This window comes from Papilio machaon, chromosome 2 (genome assembly GCF_912999745.1).
Source record: "Papilio machaon chromosome 2, ilPapMach1.1, whole genome shotgun sequence".
NCBI classification, from domain to species: Eukaryota; Metazoa; Arthropoda; class Insecta; order Lepidoptera; family Papilionidae; genus Papilio; species Papilio machaon.
In genome coordinates, this window is record NC_059987.1 from 100,843 (window position 1) to 128,617 (window position 27,775).

Consider the following 27,775-nt stretch of genomic DNA (forward strand, 5'->3'; position numbering starts at 1 on the left):
TCGTGTAGTTCACGACGCCGCAACCACGAATGAGGGCGTCAGCCTAAACTCTTTGTTGCTACCTGGTCCAGATCTGCTTCAGCCCTTGTTAGGTATTTTACTTCGGTTCCGCGAGGGCCGTATTGCTCTCACTGCTGATATCTGGGAAATGTTCCCTCAAGTAAGGATCAGGGAGCAAGATAAGGACGCTCCAATAGTTGTAAAGGGTCGAATTTTATTTCAACAAACGTGGAGGTCTAATGTCGACTGGGACACCGAGTTCCAACCCACGGAAGCATTAAGGTGGTCTGATTGGTTTCAGGAGTTGTCAAAAGTAACATCTTTGGAAATTCCACGTTGGTATTCTAACTTTAAAAACTCTGAACCAACTCAAAGGGAGTTACACGTTTTTGCTGATGCAAGTGAGCTCGCGTACGCATGTGTCGCTTATTGGCGTCTTTTGTACTCAGACGGCAGCATCGAGCTTTCTCTCATCTCTAGTAAGGCAAGAGTTACACCCTTGAAACCTACCTCTATCCCACGTTTAGAGCTCCAGGCCGCTTTAATAGCTTCTCGTCTCGCGGTCACCATTAAGGACAGTCATAGAAAACAACCGACACATACCTTCTTTTGGACTGATTCTATGACAGTCCTTCAGTGGTTACGTAGTGACGCGCGCTCTTTTAAGCCTTTTGTTGCCCATCGTTTAGGCGAAATTATTGAAAACTCTTGCGTCAGAGACTGGCGATGGGTACCAACAGACTTGAATGTTGCTGATGACGCTACCAGAACGCGATCAATTAACCTCGACGCGTCCCACAGATGGTTTCGCGGACCATCTTTTCTATTTAAATCCTTTGAGGACTGGCCTACAGAGCCGAGGTATGCCTCACCAAATACCGATGAACTCAAGACCAATAGTTTTGAGTTGGTCGGACTAACTTCCTTTGTCGAAGAGTTACCGACACCTGTCACAGCTATTTTTGCCAATTTTAGTAATTGGCAGCGCTTATTACGTGCCACAGTCCGGGTACTTCAAGCTGCGGCAAAGTTTGGTGTAATTTTGGCTTCCTTTAGAAATTCTAAATTGAAAGGCGATGTTGTTTGTGCCCGCCATCCTTCAGCGTCCACTACCCTACCACCTCTTAGTGCAGATTTAATAAAGGCCGCTGAAAGGCAAATTCTGCAACGAACACAGCTCGAGAGCTTTTCCATAGAATTTCTTCATGTCCTGAATTCGAAGCCTATTCCTCCGAACAGTCGTCTTAGAAAACTGTCACCCGCTTTGGGAGAGGACAAATTACTACGGTTAGCCGGAAGAATTAAAGCCGCAGAAGGCATTGATCCTGACACACGCTTTCCCATCCTTCTTGACGGTCGTCACCCAATTGTACGTTTATTGGTACAGTTTTATCATCGAAAAGCGGGTCATGCAAATTATGAACTAGTCGTGAACGAATTAAGACAAAAATACTGGTTGTTAGGGCTGAGGAACACAGTGAGAACAGTAGCTAAAGAGTGTCTACTCTACAGAATTAGAAAGTCCTTGCCGATGAACCCGAAAATAGGCGATCCGCCACCTGAAAGATTAGCTCACCATCGACAGCCTTTTACTTTAACAGTCCTGGGCTACTTCGGCCTCATAAGCGTCACTATCGGGCGCAGGCATGAAAAACGTTATATGGCCCTTTTCACCTGTTTAACTGTCAGAGCTCTTCACCTAGATATGGTACATAGTCAATCTACTGACACCGCTATCCTGGCTATTAGAAGGTTCATTGCAAGACGGGGCTCTCCAAATACTGTTTTCTCGGACAACGGAACCTGCTTTGTTGGTGCCAATCGCATTCTCAGAGAGTTCTACGGAGAAAATGTCGAAGATTTCACAAGCAGTCAAGGTATACTCGCGAAGTTCACCCCACCTGCGACACCTAATTTTGGAGGATGTTGGGAGCGCTTGGTGCGATCAGTAAAGGTGGCTCTGAACGCAACATTAACCGAACGAGCTCCGAAAGAAGAAACCCTAAGCAGTTTACTAGCCGAGGCAGAAGCCATTGTCAATTCAATGGCGCGATAAGGGTAGTGGACGTTGCAACAGCAGGGGGAACGCTACACTGACCCGTACGAAAGCTGGTTAGGCTCTCCACCTAAGGCCTTGACTGACCTTGGTTTGAATAACCAGTTTGTGCTTAGCTGCACGAGGGGGAGGATGTTGCGGACCTTTTTGCTATTTTGATAGCTTATGTAGTTTTCTATTATTGACAATTACATTACTTTATATAGCTTCTTGACGTTTGGCTGTCGATTACCCTTGTTCTTTCTATTTCTTAATTATTTGTTATTTATTTAAATATAGTCATTTGCAGAGTTATTAGTTTGTTCATTTCATTTTGTTCGTTTCATTTGAGACGCCTTAACATGGCTACATTTTAAACGTATTTTTGATTTAACCAAAAGCAATTTTTCAGATATTGAAAATATTAGTAGGTTACAAAATGCACTTCGCGGCGCGGCCCGAGATGCAGTCGCGTCACTGTTGCTGGCTACAGACGACCCGACCGATATAATTAGAGCTCTGGAGGAGAACTTCGCTCGCCCTGAAATTATAGTATTTAAGGAAGTCTCCGCTCTAAAAAATTTACCACGTTTGGGAAATTACTTAAAAGAGTTAATTACGATAACGAATAAGGTACGTAAATCTATATCTTCTTTTAGGAGGCTCTATATATCCCATTTTGGCGTGTACCACCCTTGGAAACGTAAGCTTCGTGTAGTTCACGACGCCGCAACCACGAATGAGGGCGTCAGCCTAAACTCTTTGTTGCTACCTGGTCCAGATCTGCTTCAGCCCTTGTTAGCTATTTTACTTCGGTTCCGCGAGGGCCGTATTGCTCTCACTGCTGATATCTGGGAAATGTTCCCTCAAGTAAGGATCAGGGAGCAAGATAAGTACGCTCCAATAGTTGTAAAGGGTCGAATTTTATTTCAACAAACCTGGAGGTCTTATGTCGACTGGGACACCGAGTTCCAACCCACGGAAGCATTAAGGTGGTCTGATTGGTTTCAAGAGTTGTCAAAAGTAACTTCTTTGGAAATTCCCCATTGGTATTCTAACTCTTAAAACTCTGAACCAACTCAGAGGCAGTTACACGTTTTTGCTGATGCAAGTGAGCTCGCGTACGCGTGTGTCGCTCATTGGCGTCTTTTGTACTCAGACGGCAGCATCGAGCCTTCTCTCATCTCTAGTAAGGCAAGAGTTACACCCTTGAAACCTACCTCTATCCCACGTTTAGAGCTCCAGGCCGCTTTACTAGCTTCTCGTCTCGCGGTCACCTTTAAGGACAGTCATAGAAAACAACCGGCACATACTTTCTTTTGGACTGATTCTATGACAGTCCTTCAATGGTTACGTAGTGGCGCGGGTTCTTTTAAGCCTTTTTTTGCCCATCGTTTTGGCGAAATTATTGAAAACTCTTGCGCCAGAGACTGGCGATGGGTACCAACAGACTTGAATGTGGCGATGGCGCTACCAGAACGCAATCAATTAACCGCGACGAGTAACAGATGGTTTCGTGGACCATCTTTTCGTTTTAAATCCGTCGAGGACTGGCCTATAGAGCCGAGGTATGACCAAATACCGATGAACTCAAGACCAATAGTTTTGAGTTGGTCGGACTAACTTCCTTTGTCGAAGAGTTACCGACACCTGTCACAGCTATTTTTGCCAATTTTAGTAATTGGCAGCGCTTATTACGTGCCACAGTCCGGGTACTTCAAGCTGCGGCAAAGTTTGGTGTTATTTTGGGTTCCTTTAGAAATTCTAAATTGAAAGGCGATGTTGTTTGTGCCCGCCATCCTTCAGCGTCCACTACCCTACCACCATTCTGCAACGAACACGGCTCGAGAGCTTTTCTATAGAATTTCTTCATGTCCTGACTTCGAAGCCTATTCCTCCGAACAGTCGTCTCAGAAAACTGTCACCCGCTTTGGGAGAGGACAAATTACTGCGGTTAGCCGGAAGAATAAAAGCCGCAGAAGGCATTGATCCTGACACACGCTTCCCCATCCTTCTTGACGGTCGTCAGACAGTAGCTAAAGAGTGTCTACTCTACAGAATTAGAAAGTCCTTGCCGATGAACCCGAAAACAGGAGATCTGCCACCTGAAAGATTAGATGAACCCGAAAACAGGCGATCCGCCACCTGAAAGATTAGCTCACCATCGACAGCCTTTTACTTTAACGGTCCTGGGCTACTTCGGCCCCATAAGCGTCACTATCGGGCGCAGGCATGAAAAACGTTATATGGCCCTTTTCACCTGTTTAACTGTCAGAGCTCTTCACCTAGAGATGGTACATAGTTTATCAACTGACTCTGCTATCATGGCTATTAGAAGGTTCATTGCAAGACGGGGCTCTCCAAATACTGTTTTCTCGGACAACGGAACCTGTTTTGTTGGTGCCAATCGCATTCTCAGAGAGTTCTACGGAGAAAATGTCGAAGATTTCACAAGCACTCAAGGTATACTCGCGAAGTTCACCCCACCTGCGACACCTAATTTTGGAGGATGTTGGGAGCGCTTGGTGCGATCAGTAAAAGTGGTTCTGAACGCAATATTAACCGAACGAGCTCCAAAAGAAGAAACCCTGAGCAGTTTACTAGCCGAGGCAGAAGTCATTGTCAATTCAATGGCGCGATAAGGGTAGTGGACGTTGCAACAGCAGGGGGAACGCTACACTGACCCGTACGAAAGCTGGTTAGGCTCTCCACCTAAGGCCTTGACTGACCTTGGTTTGAATAACCAGTTTGTGCTTAGCTGCACGAGGGGGAGGATGTTGCGGACCTTTTTGCTATTTTGATAGCTTATGTAGTTTTCTATTATTGACAATCACTTTATTATATTGTTTCTTGACGTTTGGCTGTCGATTACCCTTGTTCTTTCTATTTCTTAATTATTTGTTATTTATTTAAATATAGTCATTGCAGAGTCATTGGTTTGTTCATTTCATTTTGTCCGTTTCAGTATCACCAAATACCGATGAACTCAAGACCAATAGTTTTGAGTTGGTCGGACTGGCCTACATAGCCGAGGTATCACCAAATACCGATGAACTCAAAACCAATAGTTTTGAGTTGGTCGGACTAACTTCCTTTGTCGAAGAGTTACCGACACCTGTCACAGCTATTTTTGCCAATTTTAGTAATTGGCAGCGCTTATTACGTGCCACAGCCCGGGTACTTCAAGCTGCGGCAAAGTTTGGTGTTATTTTGGCTTCCTTTAGAAATTCTAAATTGAAAGGCGATGTTGTTTGTGCCCGCCATCCTTCAGCGTCCACTACCCTACCGCCTCTTAGTGCAGATTTAATAAAGGCCGCTGAAAGGCTAATTCTGCAACGAACACAGCTCGAAAGCTTTTCCATAGAATTTCTTCATGTCCTGACTTCGAAGCCTATTCCTCCGAACAGTCGTCTCAGAAAACTGTCACCCGCTTTGGGAGAGGACAAATTACTGCGGTTAGCCGGAAGAATTAAAGCCGCAGAAGGCATTGATCCTGATACACGCTTCCCCATCCTTCTTGACGGTCGTCAGCCAGTAGCTAAAGAGTGTCTACTCTGCAGAATAAGAAAGTCCTTGCCGATGAACCCGAAAACAGGAGATCTGCCACCTGAAAGATTAGATGAACCCGAAAACAGGCGATCCGCCACCTGAAAGATTAGCTCACCATCGACAGCCTTTTACTTTAACAGTCCTGGGCTACTTCGGCCTCATAAGCGTCACTATCGGGCGCAGGCATGAAAAACGTTATATGGCCCTTTTCACCTGTTTAACTGTCAGAGCTCTTCACCTAGAGATAGTACATAGTTTATTAACTGACTCTGCTTTCATGGCTATTAGAAGGTTCATTGCAAGACGGGGCTCTCCAAATAGTTACTGTTTTCTCGGACAACGGAACCTGCTTTGTTGGTGCCAATCGCATTCTCAAGAGTTCTACGGAGAAAATGTCGAAGATTTCGATGTTCACCCCACCTGCGACACCTAATTTTGGAGGATGTTGGAAGCGCTTGGTGCGATCAGTAAAGGTGGCTCTGAACACAACATTAACCGAACGAGCTCCAAAAGAAGAAACCCTAAGCAGTTTATTAGCCGAGAAGCCATTGTCAATTCAATGGCGCTATAAGGGTAGTGGACGTTGCAACAGCAGGGGGAACGCTACACTGACCCGTACGAAAGCTGGTTAGGCTCTCCACCTAAGGCCTTGACTGACCTTGGTTTGAATAACCAGTTTGTGCTTAGCTGCACGAGGGGGAGGATGTTGCGGACCTTTTTGCTATTTTGATAGCTGATGTAGTTTTCTATTATTGACAATCACATTTTATATATTGCTTCTTGACGTTTGGCTGTCGATTACCCTTGTTCTTTCTATTTCTTAATTATTTGTTATTTATTTAAATATAGTCATTTGCAGAGTTATTGGTTTGTTCATTTCATTTTGTTCACTTCATTTTGTTCGTTTCAATTATATTAATTAGAAAAAATTCATAAATTATTTGTCATTTTTTTATCTATTTTATTAACTACGGAGTCGATTTTTAGTTAGTTGCAGGACTACTCCCCGCAATGTAGGTAATGAAATCAAGTATAATTGCTTTACTCTGCCCTTTAACTGGCCTTTGACGTTCCGATGAACCTCGGATGAGATAGAAATATAATTTGAATTTAGAAACTATGATCCTCCTTCTAACAAACTTACCAAAGCCAAACTGAATTTCAATCTAGCGTGTTTTGAAACACTTAGTAAGTTTAGTTAAAACGTTAGTTTTTGAGCACATTTTTGACGTTTTGATGTTGATCACTAAGTTTACTTTTATCTGTAATTTCAGATTACAACTGCGCAAGTAACGCACACTCTATCTGTGTGTGTTACTGACGAGTTAGGGATTTCCCTGACACTAGGAGTTGCCGTATGTAACAAACAAGTAAATAACTAAATTGACTTATCAGCTCGCTGCGAGCACCAGCGCAGCGCTTGTTTATTATGTTAATGTTCTGTAATTTTTCTCTCTCATTTGATAATTATCAGTACATCGTTTAAACTGTTCAACATACATCGGGACGTAAATTGCTTCAATTTTGTTGAAAGACGCCGCGCGCTCCGGGAACAATTTAATTTGTGAAACGAATTGAGTTTGGCGTGAAATGTGTAAGGCGCGCTGCTCTGCAGACGTGGCGACGGGGCCTGCCGACCTTTAGCACAACGTCACAAGAGCAAGCGGTTAGGCCTGTTGTTAAGTGGCCGCTACACATTGCCTTATCTGTGTAACATATTCATAGCTCTATAATTCTCTACAGGGCTCGTGGGAAACATTTTAATAAATTTAAACAATATATGTACGCATATAAGAATAATTTCACTGCTTATTACCTATCATATTCATTCGTCTCCAATATCAAATAGTATCTAATATCTGACAGTTCGCACAAAACAAAGCATTGTAAAGTAGAGGCATTGAACGGCAGCATTGGAAATGGCAACGATCATCTACAAAGCACCGCCAGCGCCAGCGGAATGATTGTGACGTCACAACGAGGCCAATTTCACGCACCATCGATCAAAGCGAAACGCCGCCGTCCGCGCTCGCATCGCACCGGATAACATTAAAAGCCCAACCCGTTATTTGTTTTGTAGCTACAATTGTGAAATACTATTTCAATCGCAAATCTTGTATAGATTAGTAATATTTACTATTCTTTGAATGTCTCGTTTCGGTAGCGAGGTGGTTGTAGCATCAGGGTATGGACCAGTGCACAGTGATGCAGGAGATGTCTTCAGCTCCGTGCTGTTTGATATTCAGTAGTATTGTGACATTAAAATTTCCATTGTGGGTAGTATTCATCTAAATCAAATTTATTTGCAACGTTCAAGTACTTCACTAATATTATGCACCGAGCGCGCCATTTCCCGTTTCAATCCAATCAATTATGCAAAGAGAATTTGGAGCTTCCGCCATTTTGAAAATGTCATCTCAATAATATTATTTGCAAGAGGCCTTCATCTCCGCTATCACAGGGATTCTAACGAAGATAGTTTTGTCTCTTTTTAAAATTAAGATATTAACCTCGCAGGTCACTATAGCAGTAAAAGTTTGTTGGAGACCATAAATATAAGTAGGATGTCTAGTATTTCGATATAGTTTAAGATGAAATCAGTCGGAGTTTCTAAGTTCGATGTCTTGTCCGCGAAATGCAATAACAAGGCTAGTGTTCTGTGAGCGCGAATCGCTGGCTGTTGTTGACTGTGACAACTTAACAACAAAGTTGTGCATAACAACTGTTAGAGACAAAAATCAACACTGTGCCGGTGTATCGGCGCAGCACTAGACATGTCAAATATCTAACAGACTGTTGAGGGTAGTCTCACAAAAGGTTTTATAAGGAAGCGTGCGCTGCTGCTCGAGGCAGTCTCTCTCCATCCGTCATTGTGGAACGTCTGACATTCTTGTTACATTTTTGTTTACTTACGTTCGGTTTGAATTTATACTATTGCGAGGATTATTTAGAAGTAGAGTTAAATTCACTATTTCGCTGTTAGTTTATTTCTTTTAAAATACTTTTGCATCAAATATCTAACACAACGATGTGCAAATTTTGTTGTTATGTTGTGCTGGACAGTTGCAGTGGCAATGGGGACACGTGCTCTGTATTGTTTGTGCGCAGAGCGTTATCAACACACGAGCTAGAACGTATTGGAGCTTACAAATTGTCAAAATAGCCGGCTGTACAAATTGTCCAAATTACAGTTGAAATAATTTGGTTGCCTATAACTATATTGGTGCTATTGAAATATTTGAAAATCATGTTAGTGATGTTGCAAGTAAAATAAATACTTTGACTTTGCTATTGGGAGCTTTCTGTAGAGTTTTGTTGTACATCATTTAATGATTGTTGTTTAATGTTTAAACACAGTACGAGTATACTTTCCGGAAACAGAAACAATAACTGCTCAGTTTCAAATATGTCAATGTACTATACATCTTACTAATATTATAATATTATAAAATGCGAAAGGTTAGATGAATAGATGGTTGGCTGGATGGATGTTTGTTAGAAGGTGTATCGAGAACGACTCAACTGACCTTGATGAAAATAGACATAGATGTAGATCATCGTTTGTAAGAACATAAGCTACTTATTAAGTTCTTTTCTTTAATTCCGGTAGTATGCAAATATTTTTTCACATTCTTTATTCTCGATATGAATTTATTTTTTTTGTAGTTGCTTCATAATATTGCTGTCGATCAGACAAATGAATGCTGAGTTTGAATACATTGTTTCTACAGAAATATGCCGCCGGAAGCATTTTAGTATAGCTGGGGGAAGTTCTGCATGGTGAAAAGAAATAGGTAAATTTGCGCTTTGAGCTGTTGGAAAACTGTACAAATACCGAAGTTTATACAAAAGTCATTTATACAATGACTATTTAGTTACTAAAAATTAATGATATACGAGTAAAGACATACCTATGTAAATTCCATTAAAATATCTCGAATCCATTTATGATAACAAAATCATGTTCATCGTGAAAGTGCATTTTTTTTGTAAGTTCGAACTTCACTTAACTGATTAAATTTCAAAATAAAATAAGTTTAATAAATGCTATCTATACAAAGTTTGTCTGCTCACTTCTCCCGCCAGATGGCTCTGATTGAGGCAAAACATTTGAACTTGTTTCTTAGACATTTGAAGAGAGATTTGTATCGTCCAATCTCTTATCGAGAACCAGTGAGTTTTTGTGTTTTTATCGAATTTCACTCTGTTGTTCTTTGGCCATCAATTTCATTATTTTATAAATTGGCTCGCACTTAGTGTTATAAATAATTATGATGGAATGCGGTTACAAGTTACTTACATTATAGGATAGAAATGCGTTAATGTTATGTTGGAGCAAATGAATGTATACATTTGCTTCATGTCAACGAGCTTGTACCGGCACGGCAGCCGCGACCGCCGCCGCCGCGACTCGAATCAGCGGACAATTCAAATGCGGTTTTCATTTCAAATGTGGCACATTCGTTTTGCACAAAATTTATCGAAAAACTATGGTAGATGTTACAGACATTTGTTTATGGATTAATAACATGAGAAAAAGAAAGATCCAGTCATCAAAAAGTAAATCCTCCTTTGTAAATGTATTTCGTTAACCTTCCTTGTGGCAGCCCATTATCTGTGTTAATAGAGTTGTTTTATGTAATTGTTCTAGCAGCAGTACTGCATCCCTAGCAAGGTTTTGTATCAAATTTATACGACAAACACATGCAAATTGACTCAGTTGTATTGCTAAAAAGTCATATTTCATACGTTGCAGTTTTAGTGTAATGAATAAGAATAAGAATAAGAATAATTTATTGGATTAACACACAATTTTACACAAAGTTACACTTTACAAGTATAATAAAATGTTACAATAATATTTTTGCACACATTTGTTGTAACCATTCCAAATAAGCTCGAAGCTTGTGCTAGGACATGGTTTACTACAATAGTCCAACGACCGGATTCGAACTAACCACCAAAAGATCGGCGATCCGAATTCTTGACCATTGGGCTATTGTCGCTTGGTTTTATATAATGGTTTTCATCACATAGCGCGTGAGAAGCCGCCTGCGAGTTGCAGCTAGTGGCAGCATAATACTGGGATCGATGGCAGCGCTCGCTCACGCATATATTTCGCTAAGTATGATTGAACGCAAGCATAAAATTGAATAAGGCCTCGTATTGTTGAACGTATTGCAAAGAAAAGTGAATAATTTTGTTAATCTCGAGTCTAGCTGCTAATTTACAGCAATCTCTGGTTAATGGCGGAGATAGGGTTCTCATAAAACAACAGTAACTAATTTCTGTCCTAATTCATCATTTTTGCTAAAATTGTCTTTATTGTTCGAAATGAAAACAAATAGAAAAATAATATTATAAAATAATTTATTATAAAATACAACACATTGCTCAATCGCCTTGTTTTGCAACATTCCGCACACACATTGTACCGGACGATTATTTCGTTAGCGTACAGTGCGGTGGTCATCGCCAGTGGTGTCGCTTTGACCGTCCTCGTGTGAAATAGCCGCCCCCTGTGTTTCATTCGCAGTCATTACGGATCGCTGGAGTTTCTGTAAACTGGAGCGGCGATACCTTTCAATGCATCCATGAAGTAGGTCATGAAATTGTGCGTTTTCTGTTAGATCTATCTCCGCAAAGTCACACATAATGGTCTCGATCTAATGATTGGTTAAGTAGAGAGTTGATGCAGTTGTAACTTTGTAATCTCAATGTCAACTTTTATTTAATAGTTGTAATACTCGGTGTTGTATGTTCGTATGTCAGAAAATTTTCATTGAAAAGTGCAAAACAACCGGGACCTAAAGGGCTCGGTCGGATACGTGTTACAATTTAGATGCGGGTGGAAGCGGAGGCATGTAACGAAACAAAATAGCAAACTTCATGTAACGCAGAGAACAAAGGCAACGTGGACCGTCGCTGTTATTGACAAAAATGACAATCACAAGATATGTAACTTACTCTCATTTTAAGATTGAATAAAACTTATAGAATTTTAATAATTTTAAGAAGGAAAAAATGGAATTATTCTTAAATGTATGGTTACTAACATTTTAATTATGTTAAAACTTCAGAGTTTCAGAGTGTAGTGCATCGCACATAACACGATTACGCCGCGCCGCTATTTGCATCCGAAACACAAGAGATATATCGTGCGCTGCGTTAATTCAAATTAATTTTGATAATTATAATTAATATTGGAGCCTTTAATCAACTGAGCTTTATGATATGAAATTAATTTTGCTAGGCTTCGTCTTTATACAAGTAAATGTACCTAATATCGTTACTATGTAACTGGTAAACCTAGCACACATTAGAGTCACATTTGGACATTCATTGTAAGGAATATGCAATACGAGGGTTTGATATTAATTGCCCTGTGTTTTGTTAGTCCTCGAGGCCGGAGAAACTTCGAGATGTCTTGCAGCAGCCCCACGCGCTTTCTGCTGCCATCGTTATATCGTAAAGAAAAGGACTCGGTTCGACTTTCCTATTACCTACTGCCAACCTCACTACCCTGTGGACCCTGTGCAGAATGACGCCTTCTACGCTACTAAAACATGCGCGAAATAGCTATAAATTAACTCAATACAAGTTATTGTTGATTTTGAGCAATGGCGTCATAATTCAGCGGCGGCTGTAACGAGTAGCACCGGCTGCTGACGAAACATTACATCGTATGTACGTACAGCGGGAATTGTTGATATACGTGATGTGATTATACTAAAACCCCTTTCTTGATAATTACAATGAAATATGTTTAAGTCAACGATTATTTACCTATTTGTCGGAACCAATTTTTAAATTAAATTTGATATAGAAGACATTTTAGACATTAGTAAATGCTTTAATATATTTATAAAAGTTTTGATAAAAATATACTTAGTATTGAGATAAGATCGATGGATATCTAATATTCTAACGTAGGTATAATGTAGGAACTGGAAGCAGAAAGCGCAACGCAGTGTATTGTACTGGCGGCACTCACCGATCTCCGCTCTCCGCTCTCCGTTCGTCACAGAACATATTTCATCGTTAACGTGTCAGAGGTAAGCCTGTCACTTTAGACTGGCCAAGATAGGGATTGGTAACAAATGAACATATGCAAAAATTCGCCCAATTTTTTAGTTTCCGACGGTTGTATTGGAAAAAATATGACATCAAAATTTCATTTGGTAGGAATTACAATGAACGCAGCTTGGCGGCTAGCGGAGTCCGCCTACCTCTCGACCGCGTTGCTTATGCGAGAGTGGCAAGTGGTTTAGTAGCTTTTATCTTTTATTTTGTCCGCTCCTTTGCTGATTTTAGTCTCATGCCGTTTGTATAAATTCTACGTTTTCCTGACCTGAGATGCTGCAGGAAGTCCAGCAAAGTCATATAAATTTATTCAATAAACATATATTTCCTCTTATTTGACCAGTATTACGACTGTAATTGTTTTATTTTCGTATTTAACTAACAAAGCGAAGGCGGATAATGCTCTATTAATATTTGAAACGACCACACAAAGCCAATAAACGCCGTTCAAGTTTCAATAATTGCATTGTTTTCGGGCAAAATGAGCAAAAACGATTGCGAAACACAAAACAACATAAATGTCTCTCACTTTTACTTTATAAATACAAATATGATTCCATATTTATACATAAATCAACAATCAAATGTCATTCGAAAAATAATAATCCGAACAACAATTAAAACTTATTTAAATTATTACTTTGTGATAAAGTCAAACTTTTCAATTGAAATTCTACACACATGGTGGTCGCAATGGAGTTATGGGACGTGGAGAGGTTTGAGAGCCGCCGCCCTGCTGTCAGAGACCAGAGGGGCGGGGCAGGAGGGGGGGGGGGTGTAGGCTCCGGATGAATATTCAAACTACACAAATTGGAAGTCCGCTCGCCCTTGTTATACTAGATTAACTATTTGGGTTAAATTATGTCGGTCTAGTGGAGCCTTTGTCACTTGTACTTTATACATACATACACATACATATGTATAGGTTGCTAGGTATTCAGTGGTGCTCCTAATGCTAACAAATGTTTGCAGACGATGACGACCAGGCATTACCTTAATGACAACTGGTTTCATCGTATATAAGTTGATAGGAAATCCACATTTACGTATGACGCACGTTCACTAATGAACGCTGCAGTATTGCGCGTGTCAAATGTAACATATGTTTGACAAGTGAAAAGGTCATAAATTGTAGCCGCCTTATAAAAACCTGAGACAACGACGGGCGACTGGTGAGTAGTTCAGAGTGCGGTACCGAGTTGCGGTATCGCGGGACGCCGCGGACAACGTCGGGGAATTTAATTTGTGTGCACCCCCGCGCCCCACGTCCGCTGGTAGCATTTCGGAATGCGTCCCGAATGCCTGAGTCTCAGTGCTCCAAAGAATGTAATCGAGCTACGGGACATGAAATGCGATTAGTACTCACTCCTGTTATGAGTTAATATTTTTCAAAATAAATCAAATTTAGTGATAAGGTATATTAATTTAAAATACACTGCGTGTGATAAATTGTAACTTAGTTTTGATATATGTATTTGAACAAGCTGCATCACACTGAAATAGGATAGAGCGGTCGATGATTCAAGCGAAAGCATAATCCTGACATAAATTTGGATTTTGTGCAAGCGAGAGGCGAGGTCATAAATCAGAGAGATTGAGGGCTCGTTGAGTACCAGCAAGGAGCCCGGTGCAGAGTATTGTTCCGCCCGCGCTGTGAGCTGTGAGCGGAAGCTCTACTATCTCCCTTTTCAAGGTAAAAATTACTTACAGGGTAAAGTGAAAGGTAACTTTCTCGCATGTATCGAATGTGTTATTTCTAGATAAGTTGTAATTTCAGGAACTGTGATGTAGACTTTTTAAATTCAGTATTATATTTGACTTGAACATTTTAGTGGTGTGTGGCGCAATCTTGTCTTATGTACAACAGCAGTCAGTATGGCGGCTGTCTGCAGCGATGATAAGAGGCGTTGTTGTAACTGTAGTGCTGTCTGTGATGTTATTCGTGCATAACGAGCATGTACTCGCTGGACTTACGCGAGCAGCTGGTGCGCCGGACATTACCTGCACGTGCATTGTCTCTACAATGTGTAAGTGAATATTTACTGAAATAAACAAACAAATTGTATCTATACATAATGTTAGACATATTTTTGCTCCATAAAGAATTATTTTTATTATTTGTGGAAGTCTTCGGAGGTGACTTTTACTGTAGATGTCGCTCTCCACTGCAACACACGGACACCTTATAGATGAGTTCTATTCTACTAACAATTATCTTTTGTTATGATATATGTTGTTTATATTATAATTTTGAATATCAAATTTTATAAAACTAAAAAGTAGCAATTAGTTAAATCTTTACAATAAAATATTGAGCAAGCTTATCCTTGAAATATGCAAACAAAAAACGTAAACAAGATCGCGCTATACATTTTCAACAACGACGTAAGAAAAATGTCGAGTTTATGAAATAAGTGTAGAAATTTAAACATACTAAATCCGGTCGGTTTATTCAACAGTATCTTTGGCGGGCAGGCTACGACGGCGGCGCGTGATAAAGACTACGCTCTCCTTGTACCTTGTAGACTTACTCGAAGACACAATTTGTACCTATACACAGAGCACTTCTTAGATGTTCAATATAATATATATTGCTGTAAGCCAAGACCAATTTTAAAGTTCTGGTCTCGGTCAGACCAAACTGGAACACCTTGTTATATTAAAACACAAAAAATATATCATTGAAATCTGTAACTTTTTCCTCCTTGCACTAACACTTATGCTTTCCGATTACTGCGCTTCATTGAAATGGATTATTTTATTATGATATGCAGCGTGTCGTGTCTGCGTTATATTAAATAATCTATGGCATATTACAGAAAATGTTGTAGCTTGCGATAGTAGCCTGTTCCCGCGGGATGTCCCGGGCCCGCAGCCGACCAACGTCTGCCAGCTGCGGCGTCGCGGCATACAACTCATGAGAGTTGTATGCCGCGCACCTCATTTGATTGACTTAGCTGTTACGAATTCAATTCAATTGTCTTTACAAAGAGCAGAGTACGCCCCAACATATTCTGACTAAATAGAAGGTTTTTCGAAAATAGTAATGTGTGAAAATTGTTAAAATTTATCAAATTTATAAGAATGTCTTTATAGTACTCGTATATTTTACTTTCTTTTCTTCTGATTATATATAAATAGTTACTAAAGTTAATATTGACATTAGATTAATTTAAATTAACATACAGCAATCTCTATTTTATCAAAAGGGATTTCGTTGTTTGTATAACATATTACGTAGTCAATAAATTTATCAATGTGCTAGTTACGAAGTAAAACAAAAGGTAATGATAAAAAATGTAGTAACCACTAAGCTAGTATACGTAACAGCTTATCATAAATCGTGTGAGTTTTTGATGAGATCAGGCGCATTAAGTGAGCATTGTTATATTACATGTCACATTTGTGTTTATCACATGTTTTTTATGACAATTTATACGTTTTCTAACCTTGGCATAGAAAGAGAACAAAACACAAACTTAAAAGCGACAAGATAAGTTAAGTCAATTTATCTGAAACTAACTTTGATATGTTTAAATAAATAGCCTTGGTGTTCATAAACTGTTATAAACGTAAGCTCACATTTTGTACACTTATAAGATTGTATTTTCCGCAGCCTTAGTTGAAAATGGAAATTAGCTTTAAGTTATTTCCCTTTCTATTTAATATAACGCCTTATTACGTAGTGTGGTTTCATTAATTAATACATTACCTTGAGCAAACTATATACTATGTAGAGTCGTACGCATAGTGTATTGATTATTGTATAACATTTTTTTTAATTCTGATCAATTAAACTGCCATTACCAAAATATATTCGTTTAAAAATCTTGCTTTGAAACAAGATTATTCCAGATCATACCTTTCTTAAAAAAAAAATTATAAAGAAACAAAAGCGAGCTAATCTCCGTTTGACACAGTCTCACATACAATTGTTTCAAACCAAAAGTTATTGTATAAGTATAAAACAAAGGAATGTGATCAGTAGAACAATTGTTCTACTGGCGCTTTATTTGGACTATGAGGTGATATTTGTAGTCTGTGGCGCGGCGGAGTAAACTCCCGCCATTATCGGTGTAGAGGTCTACGAGCGCGGTCGCTAGTGGCTACGCCGTAGCTTCTTGCGTTTGTAGCGTCGCGGAAAAAAATACGCGGGTGAAAGTTGGGAACTGTCCATGTGACTGTAAAAGTATGTTTGTTTTGAAAACTTAGTGTCACATTTAGTACGGACTTTTCAGAAAAAGTAAGTATCAATTTGATTTAAGCATCACAAAGATGAAGTTATTACTATAACTAATTAATAGTTAAATTTACCTTTAGAAATTGGCAACATCTACAATGTTTTAAGATGTTTTGTTTTAATTGATGATAAGTAAGATCGCACACGGGAATAGAATAAATTGATAATTTGTCAAATATAAAAATAAATATCGATTTAGTAGAAAATCAACATTTACCAAACCATTTTAATGCACTAACTGTAGAGCGCATACCACAACTAATTTCCTAGTGTCTATGTTTAAAGCGATGCTGACCACCGCCATTCAAGCCGAATATCACCGCTGTGTGCGTGCGTGCATTGTCACTTCACTTGTATTGTAACTTTCTTGTTTTTGAAGTTCACTTTCATGAAGTCACTTTATTGAAGTGCTCTCACTCGATTAAACTACAGATAAATTGGTTTGATTTACAAAAAGACCAATTGATATATTCCCTTTAGAGAAAATAATTCCCAAAAACTAAATTTTTCTCGTATCTGATACAGCGATTAACTTAATAATAATAAAAACTGGACTTTAATATAAAAAGTTCAGAGAATGTGATGGTTGAATGTTAATAATCTTTTCCATGTATTATATACTCAATAAAATATAGATATTACATATTGTTACTACTAGTAAGTATTAATTTATTGTACTGTCATTGAAAGTGAAAGAAAAATCGACAGAACTTTTAATTATCGAGTACGCAGAGTATTTTTGGTTGTTTGAAACTTTATTTTGTGTTGCTACATCGTGGCTGCCTGCCAGTGTACATACACACACACACACACACACACACACACACACACACACACACACACGCTCAGAGCGGTCGTGTAGCTCGTAGCACAGGCCTGTACGATATTGTGTTGATTCCAATTGGAAAACGAATATTTTCAAAAAGGTTAGCTTTTGTATAAATCTGATCGACTATCTTCAGCTTTTCATTTACAAAAAGCTTTTTCCGCAGCGCTCGGGGTATTTCAGAATTTTTATAGATTCTAAATTATAATCTACTCTGACAAGACCTATGATAAAACAATTCCGATACTTGCGTAACTTATTTGTGGCAACAAAGTTTCCTTTTCGCATTGTTTTTTCGTTCGCCATTTCTTTTAATTTACAAGGTAATCTTACTTCAGTCCAATTTATATATGCAGTTAACAACAGCAACCGTACACCTCGCAGTGTGTGTCATTACATGAAAGCTATTCTGCTCACACTTGACTGGTTTAATACTTGTTTCATTTTTTATTTTTGTCAACTTAAAGATTCATCTAAAAATAATCTTAATAAGTACCCTGTATTCTTATTTCAGTGAGTATGTGAAAAAATAAATCGGCGCAAAAGCGTTTAAATTGCCACTGTTGTTATAATACAAACCATTTTGTTTTAAAAGGGGAAACATTTTAATTTTAAAAATGACTCGTGTGTTTTTGGAAGATAGCGCTATATGCGGATCTAAATGAGTTTTATAACAAAAGCGATTTTAAAGAATGCAGAGTGGGCATTGTGTACGCGGGATATGAGATTGTGGGCCGCACTCCGCACTGCACGCTGCTCAGCGGGTGCTATGTTGCTGCGTAGATTGCGCCGTCAAGCGTACGTAGGTGTAGCCCCGCCCTCGCCGCGGTTATAATTGTCCAATGTGTTATAAAAATTAAAAAATTATAACCATCAAAAATGGCAGGAAGTAGAAATTTGGAATTGTTTTCGAAAATATGATTTTTATTTGAGTAGGCAACAGTCACTTTATTGAAAATGGACTAAATTATCTACTTGACAATTTTATGTGATATGTGAGAAGAAAAAATTTATTTTTTTTATTGATTATTTGTAATTTGTTTGACCAAAAAGTTAATTATGAAATTAAATTAAAGATGATTATGTGATGACTTATATCATTGTAATATCCCGCAGGCTGCGCGTCGACCATGTTACGTGGCGGAAGTATCGCCGCCATCCTGCTGCTCGTCACTTCCGGTCAGTGAACACCTAAATTAAGTCCTACTGTATGGCGAAATGAAAATATACATAACTGCTACAGGAAGTTGTTATGATTATTTTCATTTCAAGTTAATAATGCGTTACAAGTGTATATTACAAAAATATTTAATAGCACATATGTTTTAAATAAAATAAAACTTAAATTTAATCTAATATTGTTTTTAACAATATCGCAAATTAAATTTAAGTGGGATAAATTTTTGGTGAAGGCGTTTTAAGTTGTAAGTGTATTCAGAAGAGGAAGCGACGTCGCGCGATAATGTATTTTCTACTTAATCCTTTGCTAGACACGCGCCGAGCTCCGAGAACAAGCTGCTTGAGGCAAAACGATACTAACTATGATAATATTGTAGGCATTGGAGAGGCTCGACAAGTATGAAGTTAGCATACAGTACAGCTAAACATAAGGATCAGTAGATACCGAAACGGATTTAAATTTTTATCAATATTTTTTATAATTTAAAGATTACACGATTTAAAATTTAACTTCTTTAAAATATATTCTTTAATCTTATTCGTTGTAATGTTTAAAACGGACTAAGTACTGTCGACAGTGATGGTAATGAATTTTCCTTCCTTAATTTTTCCTTTCTTCGACAAACGATCCTAACAGCCAGACATTCACACAAAATATGTTATTATAATACATTGAAAGATGGAAAGCTCGGCTGAGGAACTGTAGTGGCCTCATAGAATGTCACGAACACGACCGAAGATCAACAATTTAGTTATTTATACCCGCCTCATCATCTCACCTTTAATACCGAATGTTGATAATGACTTTTTAGTCGAATAAAATTAAATAAATAGATGTATTTTATGGAATCAATAAAATGTCTATTGTAAGTAGAATTTACATAGTTTAATATATATAAATAATAATAGAATAGCTTAAGTAGAATACAACAGACAGCCGCAACCGATCGTCGTGTCAAACAAACCTCTTTGCTGCGCTCGCTGCCACTTGAGCACATGTCCACTCGAGCGCACGATCGCTCGGGGCGGTGGCGAGTCGTGTGGCATGCACGTCACGTACCAACTATATCGACAACGCAACACGTTTTACGTCTTGTATGTACTATGAGAGAAAGTCACATCAGGTGTTGTTCTATTATTAGATGACTACTAACATAATGTCAAACTCAGATTTTTTATATCAAAAGGTGGCAAACGAGCAAACGGCCACCTAGATTCACCGAAATAGCGAGGCGACCGTTGCCCATAGATATCCGCAAATGCAGTTGCTTTGCCTACCTTTAATCAACGGAGAAGGGGACGCACAGAAAGAGGACGTTTCCCCTTCCTATGCGTCCCCTCTTCCGCCAAATCCACTTCCCCTTCCCATCCCTTCCCAATAAGAAAAGAGTGGGAAGGGAAAGAGGCCTAAAATTAGGCCTCCGGCACCACATTCATCGGACGAAACGCCTGTCTTCCGTGTGGTCGTGGTATTTCAGCGGTCGAGCCGGCCCAAAATTAGTGCACCCAACAAATATGGTTGTTGCGGAATATACCACTGATAGTCACATTTACTAGATGTAGATGCTTATTGTAGATGAACTTATTTAGAATGTGATAGACAATGATATCGAAGGTGCAAATAATAATTTAAATGTAGATCTAAAGTATGAATGTAATGAAACATTTTAATTATAACCAAACACAGTACTAAAATACGAAACAAAAATATTTTAATTTCTCTATTTCGGTTATTACAATATAAAATGTGGCGCGGCCAAGGTGGCAGCGGACAGTTGACAATCTTAAGATTTTATTAAAAAGATCAGATGTCAGTATGAGTACAACGAAACGTACTTGTTTAAATAGTTTCATTTATAATATTGATATTCCTGCATACTTTATATCACTGTGTTTACTTGTACAGTAGTTATTAATTAAACGTGCGTTGGTTTACATACATTTACTCGTAGAAATTGAGAATCAACAATAATTTTCCCACTAGCTTCGAAAATGGAAGCCAAATGAAATATAAACAGTGCTCCAATCAAATAGTGTAATTGATGTTTACATTGAATTTATTAGATCGTCGGAGACAAACAATGGCGAAATGAATTTGACATTTGTCTGTACAGCTGCGGTGCAGACCTGCTGCCATCTGGTGGTCGCTGCAGCTATTATGAACTTCGTCTTAATCTTTGCACAACAGTAAATGCAGAACTAGTTTTCTCCTGGCAATGTGACTCAGTAGCAGCAGTAGGCAGTGAAGCGAAGTTGTAAATGGACGTTGTTGTATGTAACAAATAACAAAATGAAGTCAAAGTAACGTGGTTATACAAAATGCAATGTATTTATTACCTTCGACCGAGACTTGTACGAATCGGAGTACTCCAATATCGCATACAAATCAACATATCTATCTCGGCCGCTGCGCTGATATCAAAGCCTCGCGGCTTCACCCGTTCCACCCCGCACTGACCAGATTTACGTGATCTATTCGCCCCCTACTCTATTACATATTCTAGAAACCGCGCGGCAAGTCGCTAACTAGCCGAGAGCTCCAACTATACTGGTTATACGTCACCGCTGCCCCACTTTTTAATTACATGCATCATACCGTCGGAGTGCAATTTGAAAAAGGATTTCGAGGGTTTTTTTATTTGAAATAGCACCGACCGTGTGTTTCACGCGGGAGTTGAAACTACATTCATAAAACCGATATCGTACAGATATTGAAATGATTAATATTCTACATTTCAGAGAGAAAATAAATCATTCAGTTTATAAATTATTTTTCAAAATTATAAATTAATTAAAATACTGGAGTATATTTATGTATTTGAACATTACATGGGAAGTATAAAGCGCAGTATGCATTTAGCTTTGTACATAAGTGATGATACATATATCATGCACATTTTTTTTAGTTAGCTCAGTACTTATTTACTAATGAATGCAGCAAAATCTATCCAATCAAAAATTCATCGCAGATTTACGTAGCCTTTTGTACTACCGGTCTTAAAGTATCTTTTTTTTTAATATCAAAAGGTGACAAACAAGCAAACGACCACCTGAATTCACCGAAATAGCAAGGCGAACGTTGCCCATAGACATCCGCAAATGCAGATGCGTTGCCTACCTTTAATCAACGGAGAAGGGAACGCCTAGAAAGAGGATTTTTCCCCTCCGTATGCGTCCCCTCTTCCGCCAAATCCACTACCTCTTGCCATCCTTTCCTAATAGGAAAAGGGTGGGAAGGGAAAGAGGACTAAAATTAGACCTCCGGGACCACACTCATCAGACGAAACGTGAAATTCGTATGTGCTTAACTACAAATTAAAACGTTAATATTTCACCAGAAAGTAGCAGTATTTACACTGATTAAAATAAATCAGTTGAATGAAAGCGATTCGCGATATTAATCCGTGATCTGTTTGCGTATCAGCGAAATTTCTGCGCCATCGGTTTTATGCAGTGAAGCGATTCAGAGAGCGACGTGCTGAGGTCGGCGCGGCTGCGGCGCGGTGAACGCGGGCTGCGCGGGCTTTGCTTTGCGTTCGGGCGATGTGCTGCTGAGCTAAGTGCTCCATCGCGTGTATCCGCTAATCCTAACGAACTACTTAGCTGTTTTATGAATTGAACATTGCTCATTATAATATGGAGCAATGTTCAGTGGGGGGCGGGGCGGGGGCCCGAATGCGGGGTTATAGGGGCGGATGTTGTCGCTTTAATTTTTTAATTTTTTAACATATGTACATATAGTTTATAGATATATATTTGTACACAAGAAACTTACCAATAGTCAGTACAACCAAGTTAATATTAGATCACAATCTATCTATTTATACGTTTAGTGAAAATGCTGTATCCATTTTTAGGTAAATTGCGTGATTAGATGAACTTTAAATTAAAATAAAATAGTAAAAAATTAGAAACCTATTTTTAATGAAAAAAAATATTTCTTAAAGAATATGTTCAAATTTTTAAGCAATAGCGTCCACAATTTCACTATTAAAGATACTCAAAACTGGTTAATGTTTTGTGTTTGAAAGGCAACAATCAGACGTAGTGCGGGATCCCACGCAGTCGAGCTGCCGAGCCGCCTAGCCGCTAGTTTGTGTTATACGCGCGTGCCGCCGTCGCCTTTAAGCGACTTAGCGCCGTCAGAGTTAGCGATTGTTACACATTCTTTATCTCACTCCCCCCCCTCCCCCCGCCCTTGCCCTCGCCCTTCGGAAGCCGGGACTTAAACTCGCTTCAAATTGTTTAATATCCGTGAAAATTAATAATGAGTTTGGATTATGTTAGATCCTGAATATTGAGATACAAAAGGTTTGTTTGTCTTTTTATATGACATCGATGGATAACTCCTTGTTGTCATTTGAGTAATTTGTAACTTTATTATCACTATTTGCGAAGTCTTCTACACTATGTATTCTGTAACAAACTAGGTTTGTTTTAAGTACCTACTTTGGCTTTCTTAAATAGCATCATGCGTGGAAACTGGTGCGTTTTGGCAGGAGATGAAATAACTTTCTTTGTGTTCACTTTCGTTCGTGTTCAATTGGCGCGTTAAACAATTTTGTCAGCCACATTTGTCTCACAGTAAGTTATTTTAGTTTTAATGCAACTAATTACTTCTATAAAGTATTTTGTTTGAAAGATTATAATATGTGATAGTTGTAAATTTCTAGCAAAGTGGTTTTACTTATTTCTTTAAGATTGCTCTACGTGTGTAGATCGTGTTTCTAAACGGCTCGATAGCTGAAATAAAACTTAATCAATTAACATTTTACCGGTTGAAAGTACATATTTCGGTTAACGACCAACAATATTAACGGAGACGAATTTCATTTTCCATTTTGATGTTTTTACGTCATACACTTTTAGTTTCCCAGAAGCGTCTCGCAGTCGCTTTATGACATTCCACGAAGTCTTGCTGCTATTTATTATGAGTTACTTAATTTAAAGTGAAGATACCGGTAGTGCAGATTTGTATACTAGTTATAAATTAAACTCATTTGAGCAGTTAACTTTTATTTCCGTTATATAAATGTCTGAGGTCGCTCTTTATGATACAACGTGTTATAACATTCGGTGTAAGGTGTCCCCCGGCGCGGCGCGGCGCTGCACGACGCGGGCGAAACGGAGCGGCGCATGATTCGTTGGCGGTTTGGCTTTTATTACCTCCAACTTATTATATTTATCCCACCAATGTGCTACATATACTGTCAATCTTTATAAATAAGAGTGAAAGATATCGTAATGTTCTTGAAATGTTACTATAAAAAATAAGGCCAATTAGTACACAAAAGAATAGAGACCCGATGAATTGAATTTTTGCACGGGTGTTTGTAACAACAATAAAAATGTGTGGTCCCTAGAAAGTTTATGGAATGACCTACAGCGAGCTGTGCCACCTCACCGCAGCGGGCGTCACTCGACAGGGCGACACGGTGCGCAGTGCTCAGTGCTCTGTGTCGCCGTCTAATCCGAATTTGATTGCGCCCGGCCGATGTTCTCATTAATATTCCAGCCGCTCGCTGCTCGCTTTTTATTTCATCTGTGTCAACACAGCGGCGTGCGTACGAGCGCCTCGGCCCCGGCGCCCATTGATCGCGCTCCGGATCAGCGGAACTTCTTTTATTGAAAAGATTTTGCTATTGAAGGCAATCAGTGCCGATCGCGATTCTCTTTTGATTACAATTTTGTGTTGATTCTTGCTGAGGTTACATTTTTTATTCATTCTAATATATTCTTTGTATTCACAAGTAAAGCTTTTGGAGCAAGTGCGGTATATTAATGAGTAAGGCGTCCACACCGGGCGGCCCTGGTCCGAGATAAGACTTTCTTTTTGACGCGCTTTTTGTGCCAGGTTAATGAAATGGAACGAAATAACTAAGTACTTTTGGATTATCTAAGAAAACTGACACTACATTTCCAAAAAGAATTATGTAAATTAAGTTAAAATTAATTTTTTTCTAAATATAAAGCTAGATTCGCCACCAGCTATCTGTTAGGATTTAATTTTGGTTAGTTTTTGGACATCGTAAACTCAATATCAAATGTAATAAAGAGTCGTCTAACGAGTTGCAACTGAATATATCGAGTGATAGCTACTTGGCCACTGCGCCGGCCACCTGGACATTGCGCCAGCTACCCGGCCACTGCGCTGGCTCCCTACATAATTGATGGCCAGTTAGTGCTGCGCAATTGTTCCACGAATTCTCACCGCATTGTCCCCTGCTGAATTTAAACCATACAATAAATTCTACCTTGGGAAAATATCAATTCCATTCAAATTCAAACGTTATGACAGAAATGTTGGAGATATATAAATGTTTTGGCGGACATCCTTTACTTACTTACTCCGCTGGCGCAGCAACCCAAAGTGGGTCTTGGCCTCCGACACAAGAGATCATCCTTTACTGATCTTTAATTAATTTTCGATAGATGTGCGATCATTCTCGATATTTGGAACCTATTTTAGACGTTAAGTTAATATGTGAAATTGTATTAAGTTAATAAAATAAGGTCGTCAATAAAATCAGTACTTTAAATCTCTTATTCTTTTTATCATAACCATCAGATATTTTGTGACTTTAACTCGCAACTTATATCACATGATACACCGCACTAAAGTCCATGTGATTCATTACAAGAGGGCTCTGGCAGCTCAAACGTTTCTCTCGTGGCTGCGGGATTAGGCAAATAGACGTTAGAGGCTATGCCGGCGCCTCTGCACGGCTCGAGGTCAATGGAACTGTTATTGTCGCGTCGCTCCGACCTCGCCTGATAACCCGTTTATTCACGACGTAACTGGCAGCGTCACAAATCCTTTGCGAATGGTCACCTTTACACAAACATATAGCAGCTCTTCACTTTACCGCTCCCTCCACTTGGAATTGGTAAATATATACCTGTATACCTTATATAAACTTAAACTTTTAGTTTAGTTTAAGATGTTGGGTTCTAGTACATTTATTTTTATGCAACCCTTGCTATATTAAAAGAGTAAAAAAAATTCCAGAGGATTTTTGAATTTCATTCAGTACGGGCAAAACGATTATAGTATTTAACTAGTGGGGATTAGTATTTAGTACGTGTCGGCTCATTAAAATTCTGCGCGTGTGCGCTGTTCGCTGTGCGAAGTGACATTTGTTCCTCTGCACATTCATTTTATTAGGATTTTAATTAAACATTTCAGTCTTCTTAATTGTTTTTTTTTTCGTATCTTATTAGTCTATTCCTTCGTTATTTCTTAATATGTCATTTGCTAATTTCAGTCGTCTTTTATTTATTGTCTTTTCCTTTATATATTATATTCTTTTCCTTTATTTCCCTTTATATAATTAAAACAGTGTGTTCATTTATAACTTAACGAACAACTGCACGACGCGCATTAAACTTACACGGAAATAATAAATTTATCATCAAAACTATCGAATTACTGTGATGCATTTTCTAGACCAATCCCGGGCGTGGTATTTAGGTTAATATCTCCTAAAATTTGAATGCTGCATAAATATTGTTTTGGAATTACAAACTTAATACTTGCATTTATTTATGCACAAAAATGGGTCGTTTTGCATTTTCAACAAATCTTTTACAAGCTTTTTTGAGGACGGTTCATTTAAAAATTATAAAAAATGTTGCTACCTAGCAGCTCCCAGTTCGGTGCCGCGTCAACTCTAGGAATCCGACAACACGTCTAAGTCCCTGTAATCCAGTCCTCGTCTCCGTCATAAAGAGGATTATGAAGTTCCGTCTCTATTGAATTACGACTCCTTTAGCCGACTCATTCCGCGCCATTCATTGCCGTCTTCATTGTTTGTTACTTTTAATGAATTAAATATGTTTGTAAATAATAAAACTTAAGGATGTGCTTTGATTTTAAAGTTCTACTCTAGCAATGAACCAAAGTTTTCTAAAAGTTAAAGTCCATTCAAGCGATAACATTTGTGTCCAATCAGATAGCGATATTTTTGTATCAGCCAAGTATTTGTGGATAGGTTGGTCATTTGTTATACAAGTATTTGTGAACTAACAATATGGTGTTTTCTTCAATGTCGTGTGTAGTATAATTTACTGTGAACTTAATATCATTGGTTGATGATAACTTTTCCTTAAAAAAAATCAAAATGTAAATAAGTTACTTTACTCTTTTGAACTTTAGTACGACTTAATTATGATTTAATTTAAGTACGCCTAAAAATTCAAAGTTGTAAATAAAGTATCAAAGTATGAGATAAAAAGAACTTTACGACGCTTTCAATATATAATATAATCTGTGTACGTAAAGTGAACTGATTTGCTCGAACTGTCTGCTTTTACTTTTATGTTTAGCGCTTCAACTGAGTCCTTTATAAATAATTTTAGACAAATAAAGAATATATTGAACGATACAATTTTTATGGTGACATTGTGGTCAAAATCAATATCAATTACCGATTTTAATTTTAATACAATTTGTTTTGAGATTTTCCGCCTAGTTAAGAAAGAGAGGAATGTTTCGAGCGTCACTTTGTACAGGTAGCATAGCGTATAATTAAGAAGAGCTTCGACATAATATAAGTATACATATTATATGTCGCCGATTACTTTTCTTAGAAGTGTTAAAAAGGAATCTATCTGCGCTTTTACCCGTATAAATAAATTCTTTATGTTTATGATAACATAGATAATATCGATGAAACATACCTGTGCAATCAGTCTAAGGACTGGTTATCTTACCAATATTATAAATGCGAATGTTTGGATGAATGGATGTTTGTTTGAAATTATCTTCAGAACGGCTCAACGGATCTTGATGAAATTTGGCACAGACGTAGATCACAGTCTGGAAGAACACATAGGCTACTTATTATGTTTTTCTTTAATTCCA

General features: G+C 38.5%; 1 protein-coding gene across 1 annotated transcript in view; it reads left to right on the forward strand.

Moving 5' to 3' along the window:
- Positions 1–16,806: 16,806 nt before the first annotated feature.
- Positions 16,807–27,775, forward strand: part of LOC106708247 (Down syndrome cell adhesion molecule-like protein Dscam2) — an 89,662-nt gene continuing 78,693 nt past the window's right edge. Inside the window, exons 1-2 of the mRNA XM_045680889.1 lie at positions 16,807–16,910; positions 18,850–18,912. Coding sequence (XP_045536845.1) covers positions 18,864–18,912 — 49 coding nt within the window. The 5' untranslated portion in view covers positions 16,807–16,910; positions 18,850–18,863. The remainder of the gene's footprint in view (positions 16,911–18,849; positions 18,913–27,775) is intronic.